Source organism: Bos mutus, chromosome 11 (assembly GCF_027580195.1).
Source record: "Bos mutus isolate GX-2022 chromosome 11, NWIPB_WYAK_1.1, whole genome shotgun sequence".
In the NCBI taxonomy this organism is placed as follows: Eukaryota; Metazoa; Chordata; class Mammalia; order Artiodactyla; family Bovidae; genus Bos; species Bos mutus.
The window spans coordinates 76510512-76526190 of NC_091627.1; the positions used below are offsets into that span (position 1 = coordinate 76510512).

General features: G+C 37.4%; 1 protein-coding gene across 2 annotated transcripts in view; it reads left to right on the forward strand.

Annotated features, from left to right (window-relative positions):
- FBXO11 (F-box protein 11) overlaps window positions 1-15679 on the forward strand; it is a 110416-nt gene that overhangs the window by 10194 nt on the left and 84543 nt on the right. The window contains exon 2 of one of the 2 annotated variants that reach the window (XM_070379618.1): window positions 8060-8250. The exons of the other annotated variant lie outside the window; for it this stretch is intronic. Coding sequence (XP_070235719.1) covers window positions 8211-8250 — 40 coding nt within the window. The 5' untranslated portion in view covers window positions 8060-8210. The remainder of the gene's footprint in view (window positions 1-8059; window positions 8251-15679) is intronic. 2 annotated transcript variants of the gene reach the window in all.

Genomic DNA, 15679 nt, shown 5'->3' on the forward strand with positions numbered 1-15679 from the left:
TTCATTGTCATCTGATATGTATTTTTAAAGAATGAGTGTGTGTGTGTCTGGCGTTTCATTTGTAACTTTATCATTAGACAGTTTGCAAGACCAAAGTCTCTTAGTGGAATTTTCATTTCAATGCTATTAAGATAAAGTTTTGTTACGACTCCTTACTCATTACTGTATGTTTTACCCTTTAGTTATTTATTGAATTACCTTTGTGCCACACTTAGAAAGTTACTGCAACCTAAATATTAAGCCAAGTTGTGGTGCTTTGATGTAACTGAGAAAGAAACATGTACAAAGTAAAGGAAACTACCCAGAGTTGGAGTCATTCATCTTGTTTTCATGGTATTTGTCCTTCTTCATTACATTCATTGTTTTGCCCTTACATCCAGAAACTGAGAATAGATTTAGATCATGTTGCTAGAATTTAAGCTCAATTGCAGAAATAAACAACATTTTCAGGTTTTTCATAGCATCTGTAATCCCACATACCTAGTAGTTATAACTCTAAGGATGCTTTATTGGATTTTTCTGATTCTGTCTCAGTATCTCTATTGCGGTTTCTCACAGGGAACCTGTTCTCTGTTTCTGAATTATTTGGTTTGAGAACCTATTAGCTGAAGTCTTTAATGCTGAAAAACTGAGCTGGGAGATCTGGAGGTAGTGAATTTAATCTGAGTCTGTAAAGTTAAGTCTGGTTTTAGAGGGCTAGAAAAATGTCACATAACAATCATAGACATAATTTGATAACATATGCATAAACACGGTGAAACTGGGAATGTGTACTCGATATTGTGAAGTGTCTAAAATTGTTTGGTAAAATGTTAACAATAATGTCTTAGGATGATGGGGGTGAGATGATTTTAATTCTTCCTGCAATTTTTTGTTTTTCAAAGACTGTATGGAATCTGGAAGGGGGAGGAGTGTGTGTGTGTGTTTAAGAATTTAGTAGTTCTAATTGTGAAGTCTTTCTACTTGGTTTGATGACATAGTCCCCACGTGGGTCATTTTAAATGTGAATAAAAGCTTAAAACTACATTTTTCAATGCTATAAGTGTGTTTTAAATGCTTATTTATGGACATTTTGGGGTTTTATATTCGTTATAACTTTAGGATAGTTACATAACTGTGTCATGTATAGGAAATGAGGATAACTGATGATCAGAAAGTCAAAATTCAGAATTTAAAACAAAATTTGATATTTGGAAGTTTGAGCCAATGATTCTGCCTTTCCAGGATGCCTGTAACAGTAGATTATGGTAATAAATACATAAAAATAAAATTTTAATTGCATGCCTGACTGAATGATGAAAGATGGAAATTTAGTGTACAAACGAACTGAATAATTAGGTGAATAAAAGATTTATTATTGTTCACAACAGATGGATGCTTGTTTTGTACCCTGGTGGTAAGGGTTCATGACTATTTGATAATTTTATATGGGAGAATATTTTCTTTTCATAAAACTGGTATTAGTGCTGAAGAAATTAATGGCTATCAGTTAATTAAGTTCAAGCAGAAATTGCTATGGGAAATCGTTTCATCATTGCCCATTTTTAAAAAAAAAAAACACATCCTTTCCTTTTTAAGATATTATATTCGAAGCAGTTTTAGATTGTGGGATCTACTGAGTTTGGGAATAAATAAAAACCTGGCAATGTCTTTCAAAAAATACGGACCTTTGAAGTTTAAATTTAGTAATTAAATTCACAATTAACTCATCTCATCGTTCACCTGACTAGTCTTCTGATTATCTTACAGAGTCTTTATAAACCTAAACCGGGAGAAAACGAGCATTTTCCTCAAAATACACTAGAACTTTCATTGAATGAGGTGAACTGTTTGGCTTTTTAATTTTGTTTTTATAGTTCAGTTCAGTGGCTCAGTCGTGTCCAACTCTTTGCAACCCCATGAACCACAGCACACCAGGCCTCCCTGTCCATCACCAACTCCTGGAGTCCACCCAAACTCATGTCCATTGTGTTGGTGATGCCATTCAACCATTTCATCCTCTGTCGTCCCCTTCTCCTCCTGCCCTCAATCCCTCCCAGCATCAGGGTCTTTTCAAATGAGTCAGCTGTCCGCATCAGGTGACCAAAGTATTGGAGTTTCAGCTTCAACATCAGTCCCTCCAATGAACACCCAGGACTGATCTTGAAAGTGAAAGTGAAGTTGCTCAGTTGTGTCTGACTCTTTGCGACCCCATATACTGTAGCCCACCAGGCTCCTCTGTCCATGGGATTCTCCAGGCAAGAATACTGGAGTGGGTTGCCATTTCCTTTTCCAGGGGATCTTCCCGACCCAGGGATTGAACCCAGGTCTCCCGCATTGCAGGCAGATGCTTTAACCTCTGAGCCACCAGGGAAGCATATGGTTTATGGCTTCCCAGGTGGCTCAGTGGTAAAGAATTTGATTGCCAGTACAAGGAGACGCAGGAAACTTGGGTTCAATCCCTGGATCAGGAACATCTCCTGAGGTAGGAAATAGCAACCCACTCCAGTATTCTTGCTGGGAGAATCCCATGGACAGAGGAGCCTGGTGGGCTACAGCCCATAGGACTGCAAAGAATTGCACACAGCTGAGCATGAACACACACTAATACGGTTTAAGGCAAATCAGTCATTAAATGTAGATTCTAGGTAATAATCATGGTTTTATGAAGAACTGATTACAGATAAATGTAAAGTATTTTTCTGTGCTAGTGACTTTTGGTAGGTGAAGAGAGAACAAGAACAACAGAGCCAGATTTAAATAAGACATTTTATTCTTTTATGAAGGAGTCATATTGATTTTGTGGTAGTTGGGAGAACTTTTTAAAAGTTGTATTGTCTGGGATCTACAACTTTTTAAAATAGTGCTAGACATTTGCAAATAGATACTTACTAAATGGTTCTTTCTATTTCCTTTCCCTCTCCTGGACTCAAATTTGTTCACATAATCACTGATTTAAGTGACTGAGCATATTAACTTCATGGATGAGTTCTTAAAAGGTGATAAGGTTGAGTACTTAAAAAACCAAAAATAGAAGTCAAATTATTTTGAGTAGTCTAAGAAAAAAGGAATAAACAAATGGGCTTCAATCTTTGTAGAAATAACCAAAAAATGAGTAGTAACTAAGAAGGATTGAGCCAGAAGAATTAAGCAGAAAGTGATTTGGTATATAGTTGAATGAATCATCCTGAAGGATGTGTGCACATGTAAACACATGGTATAATATCATCGTAGTTTTGGAATGGTTGGAAAAAAACATGTATTAGGAAAACGTAAGTGTTACCTTAAAGAGGAACAAGCTAAATGGTAAGTTAAGAATTACTTTCAGGGAAAGTAAAAAAAACTGTCTTTTAAACCTGATCAAGAGAGGTGAAAGACTTAGATGCTGTGAAGTATGTAACATTGATAAAGGAAACTGAGGATAATTCAAAGAAATGAAGATATCCCATGCTTTTGGATTGGAAGAATCAGTATTGTTAAAATGGCCATACTACCCAAAGCAATCTGCAGATTTAATGTGATCTCTATCAAATTACCCTTGGCCTTTTTCACAGAACTAGAACAAATAATTCTAAAACTTACATGGAACCGTAAACTGACCCAGAATTACTAAAGCAGTCCTGAAGAAAAAGAACCAAGCTGAAGGCATAATTCTCCCAGCCATCAGACAATACTGCAAAGCTACGGGAATCAAAACAGCATGGTATTGGCACAAAAACAAATATATGGATCGGTAGAACAAAATTGAGAGTCCAGAAATAAACCCACATACCTACCAATCAGTTAACCTTCAACAAAAGAGGCAAGAATATACAATGGAGAGAAAAAGCTCTTTAGTAAGTGGTGTTGGGAACACTAGACAGCTGCATGAAAATTAGTGAAGTCAAAACACTCTTGCATCATACACAAAGATAAACTCAAAATGGGTTAAAGACTTAAATATGAGGCATGACACAATAAAACAGAGGACATGGGCAAAAAACGTTTTATGACATAAATTGTACCAGTGTTTTCTTAAGGCCAGTTTCCCAAGGCAATAGAAATAAAAGCAAAAGTAAACAAATGGGACCTAATCAAACTGAGAAGCTTTTACACAGTGAAAGAAACCATAAACAAAACTAAAAGGCAACCTACAGACTGGGAGAAAATGCTTGCAAACAATGCAACCAGCAACGGCTTAATTTACAAAATATACCAACAGCTCATATAACTCAATAACAACAACAACAATAACAACCGAAATCAAAAAATGAGCAGAAGACCTAAACAGACATTTCTCCAAAGGAGATATACAGGTAGCCAACAGGCACATGAAATGATGCTCAGTATTGGTATTTATTAGAGAAATGCAAATCAAAACAACAATGAGATATCATCTCACACCAGTCAAAATGGTCATTATTTTAAAAATCTATATGTAACAAAAGCTGGAGAGGGTGTGGAGAAAAGGGAACCCTCCTACACATTTGGTAGGAATGTAAATTGGTGCAGCCACTATGGAAAACAGTATGGAGGTTCCTTAAAAAACTAAAAATAGAGTTGCTATATGATCCACTAATCCCACTTGTGGGCATATATCCAGAGAAAACAAAATTTGAAAGACACCTGCACCCTAATGTTCATAGCACTGTTTGCAATAGCCAAGACTCGGAGCACCCTAAATGACCATCAGCAGATGAATGGGTAAAGATGATGTGGCATATATACACAATGGAACAGTACTCAGACATTTAAAAAAAAAAAGAATGAAATAATGTCATTTGCAGCAACATGAATGGACCTGGAGATTATCATACTAGGTGAAGTAAGAGAAAGACAAATACCATATGTTATCACTTATATGTGGAATCTAAAATATGACACACATGAACTTGCTAACAAAACAGACTCACAGATATAGAAAACAAATTTATGGTTACCAAAGGGGAAAGATAAATTAGGAGTTTTAGATTCAGATCAGATCAGTCGCTCAGTCGTGTCCGACTCTTTACGACCCCATGAATCGCAGCACGCCAGGCCTCCCTGTCCATCACCAACTCCCGGAGTTCACTCAGACTCACGTCCATGTGATGTGAGTCAGTGATGCCATCCAGCCATCTCATCCTCTGTCATCCCCTTCTCCTCCTGCCCCCAATCCCTCCCAGCATCAGAATCTTTTCCAGTGAGTCAACTCTTCACATGAGGTGGCCAAAGTACTGGAGTTTCAGCTTTAGCATCATTCCTTCCAAAGAAATCCCAGGGCTGATCTCCTTCAGAATGCACTGGTTGGATCTCCTTGCAAGAGTCCAAGGGACTCTCAAGAGTCTTCTCCAACACCACAGTTCAAAAGCATCAATTCTTCGGCGCTCAGCCTTCTTCACAGTCCAACTCTCACATCCATACATGACCACAGGAAAAACCACAGCCTTGACTAGACGAACCTTTGTTGGCAAAGTAATGTCTCTGCTTTTCAATATGCTATCTAGGTTGGTCATAACTTTCCTTCCAAGGAGTAAGCGTCTTTTAATTTCATGGCTGCAGTCAACATCTGCAGTGATTTTGGAGCCCAGAAAAATAAAGTCTGACACTGTTTCCACTGTTTCCCCATCTATTTCCCATGAAGTGGTGGGACCGGATGCCATGATCTTCGTTTTCTGAATGTTGAGCTGTAAGCCAACTTTTTCACTCTCCTCTTTCACTTTCATCAGGAGGCTTTTGAGTTCCTCTTCACTTTCTGCCATAAGGGTGGTGTCATCTGCATATCTGAGGTTATTGATATTTCTCCCAGCAATCTTGATTCCATCTTGTGTTTTTCCAGTCCAGCGTTTCTCATGATGTACTCTGCATATGGGTTAAATAAACAGGGTGACAATATACAGCCTTGACGAATTCCTTTTCCTATTTGGAACCAGTCTGTTGTTCCATGTCCAGTTCTAACTGTTGCTTCCTGACCTGCATACTATTTTCTCAAGAGGCAGATCAGGTGTTCTGGTATTCCCATCTCTTGAAGAATTTTCCACAGTTTATTGTGATCCACACAGTCAAAGGCTTTGGCATAGTCAAGAAAGCAGAAATAGATGTTTTTCTGGAACTCTCTTGCTTTTTCCATGATCCAGTGGATTTTGGCGATTTGATCTCTGGTTCCTCTGCCTTTTCTAAAACCAGCTTGAACATCAGGAAGTTCACGGTTCACATATTGCTGAAGCCTGGCTTGGAGAATTTTGAGCATTACTTTACTAGCGTGTGAGATGAGTGCAATTGTGCGGTAGTTTGAGCATTCTTTGGCATTGCCTTTCTTTGGGATTGGAATGAAAACTGACCTTTTCCAGTCCTGTGGCCACTGCTGAGTTTTCCACCAAAGAAGTACCTAATCTTTAGTGAGATATTATTTACACCAGTATAGGTCATTAATCTAACTTAAATTCATTTTCTCTAGCTATCTTCTGAGCACACAGAAGAATAGCTGAGCAACATTTTTAAGACTTTCAGTCACGTGAAAGTAATTTTTTTTTAAGTGGAAGTATAGTTGATTTACAAGGTTGTGTTAGTTTCTGGTATACAACAAAGTGATTCAGTTTATATATATATGTGGGTGTGCATATATCTTCTTTTTTATATTCTTTTCCATTATGGTCTCCTACAGGATGTTGAATGTAGTTCCCTGTACTACACATTAGGACCTTGTAAATCAACTATACTTCCACTTAAAAAAAAAATTACTTTCACGTGACTGGAAGTCTTAAAAATGTTGCTCAGCTATTTTTCTGTGTGCTCAGAAGATAGCTAGAGAAAATGAATTTTAAGTTAGATTAATGACCTATACTGGTGTAAATAACATCTCACTAAAGATTAGGTACTTCTTTGGCTGATGGTATTAGGTGTTTTAATTAAATCTTAGAGATGGCAAATTAGAAATTATAGAATGTTGGAAATTGAACCATAGAGCCAATTCTTGAGGTTTATTCATTTGTTCAGGTTGGAATTAAAACACAGATTTCCTCACTCCCAATCAGTGCCGATGGTGGTATCTGTTCTTGTTCTGGAATTTTATTTTCATTCTGTTCATTTTTCAGTTTAGTGATTTGTTGAATCTATTGATCTGATAAACTTTTCTGTAATTCCTTAGTTTAAACAATTTTTTGTTTTTGACTACTTGTCTTAGTTAAAAAGAACATGCAAATAAAATTATGGTTTACTTCTTACTGATTGACTTAATTTTTTTTAAATTCTGTTTTGGCTGTGACTGGTTGGGGAAAAAAAGCAATTTTACTATGCAGTGTAAGGTAAACCATGTTGATGACAGGTTCTTGTGGTGATTCCCAGTGTAATTAATTTCAGATGCATAAAAATTGGTTAATGCTTTTGAAGAGGTAGAGTTTTTTTTCACTGAATTCAAGTGTCCGTTTATAATACTGGTGGTATTTCAGATCAATAAGGAAGCGATTTACTGTTTACTAAATGATACTGAAACTTGATTATTCCTTTGGAAAAACATTCAGTTAACTCATTTCATACTGAAAATCATTCAGTAACAAGAAATACATTCCAAATGATTAAAGAGTGCAAATATTTTTTAATTAGGTATAACATGAGATCTACTTTTAAAACAAAATTTTAAGTATATAATACAGTATTGTTAACTATAGGCAAGATATTGTATATCAGATGATGAGAACTTAATTTATCTTTCATAATTGAAACTTTATACCCACTGAGTAGCAGCTCTCCGTTTCCTCTTTCCCCTGGCCCTTCTACTCTCTACTTCTGTGAGTTTGACTATTTTAGATACTTAATAGTATTTGTCCTTTGTAACAAGCTTATTTCACTTAGCATAATGTCCTCCTAGTAAGAGCTCAATGTTTTTGTTTAGCCATAGAAGAATAAGAAGAAAGTACTTTTCATTGTAAGCAAGGCCAAAAGTCATTAAAGAAACATCAGGAGATTGACTATACAAAATAAGTTGAAAGTTCTATGTAAGAGAGGTGCTAAAAACAAAGTTAACACAAATGAAAGACTGGAAAAAAAAATTTATACTTATTTACATACAGTATTTGAGTCTTTTGAAAAATTTTATTCATTCATTTTTTTTTGGCTGCACTAGGTTTTTCATTGCTGTGCTCGGACTTTCTCTGGTTGCAGTGCCCAAGCTTCTAATTGAGGTGGCTTCTCTTGTGGAGTACGGGCTCTTGGGCACTCAGGCTTCAGAAGTTGCAGTCCTCCAGCTCTAGAGTGCGGCTCAGTAGTTGTGGCATATGCATCTGGAATCTTCCTGGACCAGGGATCAAATTTGTGGTAGGCGAATACTTATCCACTGGACCACCTAGGATATCCCTATACGAGTCTTTATTTAAAAAAATTTTTTGAGATAAAATACAGTTTATTGAACTGAATCCTCTTTTAAAAAAAATAACTTCCATCCCATTCCCCTCCTCACTCTCACCCTTCTCAGAAACAACCACTGTCATAAATTTGATAAGGGCCTATTCATTCCTTGTAAAAAATACTTACACATGTACGTATATCTGGAAACGTGTATGCTCATAGTTGTTGCTGTGGGAAAGGAAGCTTGCCTTCAACATGTTTATGGCTCAGTGGGAAAAACAAATACGAAATACCTCAAAAGACATTTAATGTGTAAGGGCCAAGTGAGTGGTATAAATCATGAGTGTCTGGCACTCTAGAAATTTTCAAATGATTCCTAAATGAATTAATTAATACAGAATTATAGGAAACTTTAAAATTAAAAAGTCAGTTCTTTTCCTTTGTACTTCTGTTCCCCAGAGATAACTATTAATTGTATTTGTATATGTCTGTGTTTACTTTTAAATTTGTTTAACACATGAATATATAAATACACACACTTTTTTCATTAAAAAGAAACCACACTGTGTAATACTTTATAAATTAAGTTTTTCTTTTTGCTTGAATATATCCTGGGTGTTTTTTTTTTTTTTTTTTTTAAATAACAACATAAACAGTTGTCTCAGTCTTTTTTAGTTGAACAGTCCGTTATGTGAATACACAATTTATATTAAATGTATCTCTGTTGATTAATATTTAGGTACTTTTTTTTTTTGCTATGATAGAATTGCAGTGAACGTCTTTGTAGAAATGTCTTTATATGTTTACGTCACAATTTCAGTTCATATCAGTGAGTTATTGAGTCAGAGGGATATTTGCTTTTTTTTCTTTCAGTTTTATTGAGATAAGTTGGCATGAAGCACTATATAAGTTTAACATGTACAGCATAATGATTTGACTTACATATACCATGAAATGATTATCATAAGTTTTATGAATATCTATTATCTCATAAAGATACAAAATTAAAGATATAGAAAAAGTTTTTTCCTTGTGATGAGATCTCTTGGGATTTACTGTTAACTTTGATATATAACACAGATCAGTATTATACTTATCATGTTTATATTACATCCCTAGTATCTATTTTATAATTGAAAATTTGTATCTTTTGACTGCTTTCATCTAGTTCCTCCTTCCCAGTGCCTCACCTCTGATAACCACAAATCTGATCTTACTCTTCTGCAAGTTTGTTTTTTGATATACATAGATCCACAACACTTTAAGTTCCTGTTACCAAATTTGTTTTAAAAAAATAATCCCACCATTAAGGAAACTAGTCTGAGGGCTAAAATGGTTTGTAAAGACTTCTCAGAGAAAGTGGGTACTTGAAAAAGATCTTGAGGATTGAGTATGTCACAGAAAAAAAGGAAAAAATAACATTCTTAGTAAGAGGAAATGGGCTGGACAAACAGCATAGAAGAGTTACCAGGGCAGAGATTTTTACTCGGTCTGCATACTCTGTTCATCTCTCAGTTTACTTTATGTTGGTGTTTCTTTTCCAGTAAGGAGGTTAGTCACTCTTTTGTCTCTCCAAGGCTCTCCTCTACCACCTGTGAATTAATCTAAATCCTTTATCCCAGTCTTTCACACTTTGGCTGCCTATTTTTCTTCCATATGATTTGTCTCTTGACAGACTCATATGCGTTGCTAATCTCACAGACAGACAGACACACACACAGCTATACAATTTTGAACTCAGTTGTTGCTTATAATACTTAATTTGATCACTTCGTTTTTACCTCCATGCCTTCTTGATAGCTTCTCATATCCCAGAGTCATTTACAATTGTTGGTAGGTCCATTTATGCTTAATGTGTGAAGGAATATGAGTAAAGATTTGATAATATTTTATGTAGTAAGCTTATCTTATCTTGTTCTACACTCTGGATGTTTTGCTAATACTGTTTGGCAAAGTTTCTGAAAAATCACCAGAATGTATTTTCCTTACAAATAAATGTCTATTATCAGTGAACAGATTTGTAATACACAATAGAAACTGTGTACAATTCTCATTATAATAGGGCTTCCCTGGTAGCTCAGACAGTAAAGAATCTACTTACAATGCAGGAAACCTGGGTTTGATTTTCTGGGTCAGGAAGGTCCCCTGGAGGAGGGAATGGCACCCCACTCCAGTTTTCCTGTCTGGAGAATCCCCATGGACAAAGGAGTCTGACTGGCTACAGTCCATGGGGTCACACAGAGTCGGACACATCTAAGCGACTAACATTTTCACACTTTTCACAGTTGTAATGTTAATAGGCATCATTTATTGATCACTTTATTTCAAGTAGACACTAAATGCTGGTTTTATTCTTAACAACAGTTTCCATCATATGGACAATATACCTGTTTTACATTTGAGAAAACAGAAGTTTAGCAAATTTAACTCCCAGGACCGAGTAAATGGCAACCATAGAGTTAGAATCCATGTCTTTCTGATTAAACAGCCTGAATAAAGGTTGAATTACTATATTATACTATATCAGTAATCTTTATCTCCCATGTATAACTTTTCAAAAACACATTTCTAGGAAATATTTGTTACATAAAAATGATTACTAATTGCATTGCAGTTACCTGCTTTTAGAAAGTAAGGAGTAATGAATAATTGGCATTTCCCAAGAAAACTTTGAAAATTCAGAAAAGCATAAAGAGAAATTGAAAATTAGCAACAATCACCCTAGAGGAAACTTCCCTGGTGATCCAGTGGCTAAGAATGTTTGCTACCAATGCAGGGGGCCCAGGTTTGATCCCTGGTCAGGGAACTAGGTCCTGCATGCCACAACGAAGAGTTCACATGCCACAACTGAGACCCAGCACAGTCAAGTAAACAAGTAAATGTTAAATTAAAAAGAAAAAAAACCTAGAGAAAACTTAAACATTTCTTTTTATTTGCTATAAATATAATAAGATATAGAAATATATGTAGTATCATGTAATATTTTCATTGGAATCGTTCTATATATAATTTTGTATTCTCCCTTATTTAACATTATTAACATTATTTTCCTAATATAAATATGTATGTATGTATTCTTTGAAAATGGATATCAGTGGCAGCATTTTTAAAACTTTTTTATTTATATTTGGCCATACTGGGTCTTTGTTGCTGTGCAAGGGCTTTCACTAGTTGCGAAGAGCAGAGTCCATTCTCTAGTTGCAATGTGTGGGCATCTCACTGAGGTTGCTTTTCTCGATTTAGGTCATACCTGAATGGTCTAGTGGTTTTCCCCACTTTCTTCAATTTAAGTCTGAATTTGGCAATAAGGACTTCATGATCTGAGCCACAGTCAGCTCCTAGTCTTGTTTTTGCTTACTGTATAGAGCTTCTCCATCTTTGGCTGCAAAGAATATAATCAGTCTGATTTCGGGGTTGACCATCTGGTGATGTCCATGTGTAGAGTCTTCTCTGTGTTGTTGGAAGATGGTGTTTGCTATGACCAGTACGTTCTCTTGGCAAAACTCTATATTAGCCTTTGCTCTGCTACATTCTGTACTCCAAGGCCAAATTTGCCTGTTACTCCAGGTGTTTCTTGACTTCCTACTTTTGTATTCCAGTCCCCTGTAATAAAAAGGATATCTTTTGGGGGTGTTCGTTCTAAAAGGTCTTGTAGGTCTTCATAGAACCGTTCAACTTCAGCTTCTTCAGCGTTACTGGTTGGGGCATAGACTTCGATTACCATAATATTGAATGGTTTGCCTTGGAAACAAACAGAGATCATTCTGTCGTTTTTGAGATTGCATCCAAGTACTGCATTTCGAACCCTTTTGTTGACTGTGATGGCTACTGTATTTTCCTAAGAGATTCTTGCTCACAGTAGTAGATATAAGGGTCATCTGAGTTAAATTCACCCATTCCAGTCCATCTTAGTTCGCTGATTCCTAGAATGTGGACGTTCACTCTTGGCATCTCCTGTTTGACCACTTCCAATTTGACTTGATCCGATATTTGCTGGATCATTGAAAAAGCAAGAGAGTTCCAGAAAAACACCTATTTCTGCTTTATTGACTATGCCAAAAAGTCTTTGACTGTATGGATCACAATAAACTGTGGAAAATTCTGAAAGAGATGGGAATACCAGACCACCTGACCTGCCTCTTGAGAAACCTGTATGCAGGTCGGGAAGCAACAGTTAGCACTGGACATGGAACAACAGACTGGATCCAAATAGGAAAAGGAGTACATCAAGGCTGTGTATTGTCACCCTGCTTAATTAACTTATATGCAGAGTACATCATGAGAAACGCTGGGCTGGATGAAGCACAAGCTGGAATCAAGATTGCTGGGAGAAATAACAATAACTTCACATATGCAGATGACACCACCCTTATGGCAGAAAGTGAAGAAAAACTGAAGAGCCTCTTGATGAAAGTGAAAGAAGAGAGAGAAAAAGTTGGCTTAAAGCTCAACATTAAGAAAACTAAGATCATGGCATCCGGCCCCTTCATTTCGTGGCAGATAGATGGGGAAACAGTGGAAACAGTGGCTTACCTTATTTTGGGGGGCTCCAAAATCACTGCAGATGGCGACTGTAGCCATGAAATTAAAAGACGCTTACTCCTTGGAAGAAAAGTTATGACCAGCCTAGACAGCATATTAAAAAGCAGAAACATTACTTTGCCAACAAAGGTCCGTCTACTCAAGGCTCTGGTTTTTCCAGTAGTCACATATGGATGTGAGAGTTGGACTATAAAAAAAGCTGAGCGCAGAAGAATTGGTGCTTTTGAATAGTGGTGTTGGAGAAGACTCTTGTGAGTCCCTTGGACTGCAAGGAGATCCAATCAGTCCATCCTAAAGGAGATCAGTCCTGGGTGTTCATTGGAAGGACTGATGTTGAAACTGGAACTCCAATATTTTGGTTGCCTGATGCGAAGAGCTGACTCATTTGAAAAGATCCTGATGTTGGGAAAGATTGAAGGCAGGAGGAGAAGGGGACGACAGAGGATGAGATGGTTAGATGGCATCACTGACTCATTGAACATGAGTTTGGGTGAACTCCGGAAGTTGGTGATGGACAAGGAGGCCTGGTGTGCTGCGGTTCATGGGGTTGCAAAGAGTCAGACACAGCTGAGCAACTGAACTGAACTGATGCTGGGAAAGATTCAGGGCAGGAGGAGAAGGGGACGACAGAGGATGAGATGGTTGGATAGCATCACCGACTCAATGGACATGGGTTTGGGTAGGCTCTGGCAGTTGGTGATAGACAGGGAGGCCTGGCGTGTTATGGTTCATGGGGTTGCAAAGAGTTGATCACAACTGAGCAACTGAACTGAGCTCTTGTTGCAGAGCACAGGTTCTAGCGTACTCGGGCTTCAGATTTTGTGGCTTGTGATTTCTAGAACACGGGCTCAGTAGTTGTGGCATATGGGCTTAGTTGCCCCATGGCATGTGGAATCCTCGACCAGGGATCAAACCCGTGTCCCCTGCATTGGAAGGTGGATTCTTAACCACTGGACCAATAAGAAGTCCTGCATGATATGTTTTATGTATCCTGGAATTTATTTTATCATTCCTTTATTGTTAGGTTACTTTTTTGTTGTTCAGTCGCTCAGTAGCATCTGACTCTGTGACCCCATGGACTGTAGCACGCCAGGCTTCCCTGTCCTTTACCATCTCTCTTTGGTCAAACTCCTGTCCATTGAGTTGGTGATGCCATCCAAGTATCTCGTCCTCTTTTTTCCCCGTCTCCTCCTGCCTTCAGTCTTTCCTAGCATCAGGGTCTTTTCTAATGAGTCAGTTCTTTGCATCAGGTGGCCAGAGTATTGCAGCTTCAGCACCAGTCCTTCCAGTGAATATTCAGGGTTGATTTCCTTTAAGATTGACTGGTTTGATCTACTTGCTCTCCGAGGGACTCTTAAGAACCTTCTCCAGCACAACAGTTCAAAAGCATCAGTTCTTTGACACTCAGCCTTCTTTATTGTCCAACTCTTACATCCATACACGACTACTGGAAAAACCATAGCTTTGACTATATGGACCTTTGTCACTGAAGTAATGTCTCTGCTTTTTAATACGCTGTCTAGGTTTGTCATAGCTTTTCTTCCAAGGAACAAGCATCTTTTAATTTCATGGCTGCAGTCACCATCTGCAGTGATTTTTGGAACCCAAGAAAATAAGTCTGTCACTTTTTCCATTGTTTCCCTATCTATTTGCCATGAAGTGATGGGATCTTAGTTTTTTGAATCTTGAGTTTTAATCCAGCTTTTTCACTCTCCTTTTTGCCCTTCATCAAGAGACTCTTTAGTTCTTCTTCGCTTTCTGCCATAAGGGTGGTGTCATCTGTATATCTGAGGTTATTGATATTTCTCCCAGTAATCTTGATTCCAGCTTGTGTTTTCTTCCAGCCTGGCATTTCGCATGATGTACTCTACTTAGAAATTAAATAAGCAGGGTGACAGTATACAACCTTTACCAATTTGGAACCGGTCTGTTGTTCCATGTCCAGTTCTAACTTGCTTCTTGACCTGCACACAGATTTCTCAGGAGGCAGATCAGGTGGTCTGGTATTCCCATATTTTTAAGAATTTTCCACAGTTTGTTGTGATCCACACACTTCCAGTTTTTCTCTATTGTAAGTTACACCATAAGGAGAAATCTTATCAGGATGGGCCCTATGAGTTCCAACATTGAGATGCCTCATCTTTCCAAAGACAGTTGTGAAAGTCACACAGATGTGTCCGACTCTTTGGGATGTCATGGACTGTAGCCTGCCTGGCTCCTCTGTCTATGGAATTCTCCAGACAGGAGTACTGGAGTGGGTTGCCGTTTCCTTCTCCAAAGGAAGAAGATAATAATAACAGATTAAACGTGCACACATAGTTAATAGTCAGAGTTTTGGCATGATAATAACTACATAATTCTACATCTTTTCTCCCATAGAAGTCATAAAATTTTAAAATAAGGAAAATAACTGAACTTCCATTTTCAGTGAACTGAAAGACAGCATGTAGACTCCAAATTATATTTAAAGGCTGTCAAAAGCATCTTGAGAAGGAGCAGAAGTTGTGAACTTAAAAATATTTACTGAAGTTTAAGGGTTCACCTTGAAGTTCAAAGGCTAAATCTCTTGTTGTAGTAACAGGGTTGGTGCCAGAAATACCTAGTTTGATTCAGAACAGAAGAAAAGGTAGAGCTACATTTACATGGAGCAGTATGCACCCGAATCAGCTTTTCTGTCTAGCATCAAAGAAGGAGTCTTTCGACTCTTACTCTTTGGTAAGGAAACCAGAACGGTGCATCAGAACAAATTGTTTTAAGTACAATTAAAACTTAACTGAAACTGTAATTTTTCTCTTGAAAGGGGTACTTGTGCCAGGGTAAACTGACCAGAATGGTCATAAAGATTACTTTGGGCAGC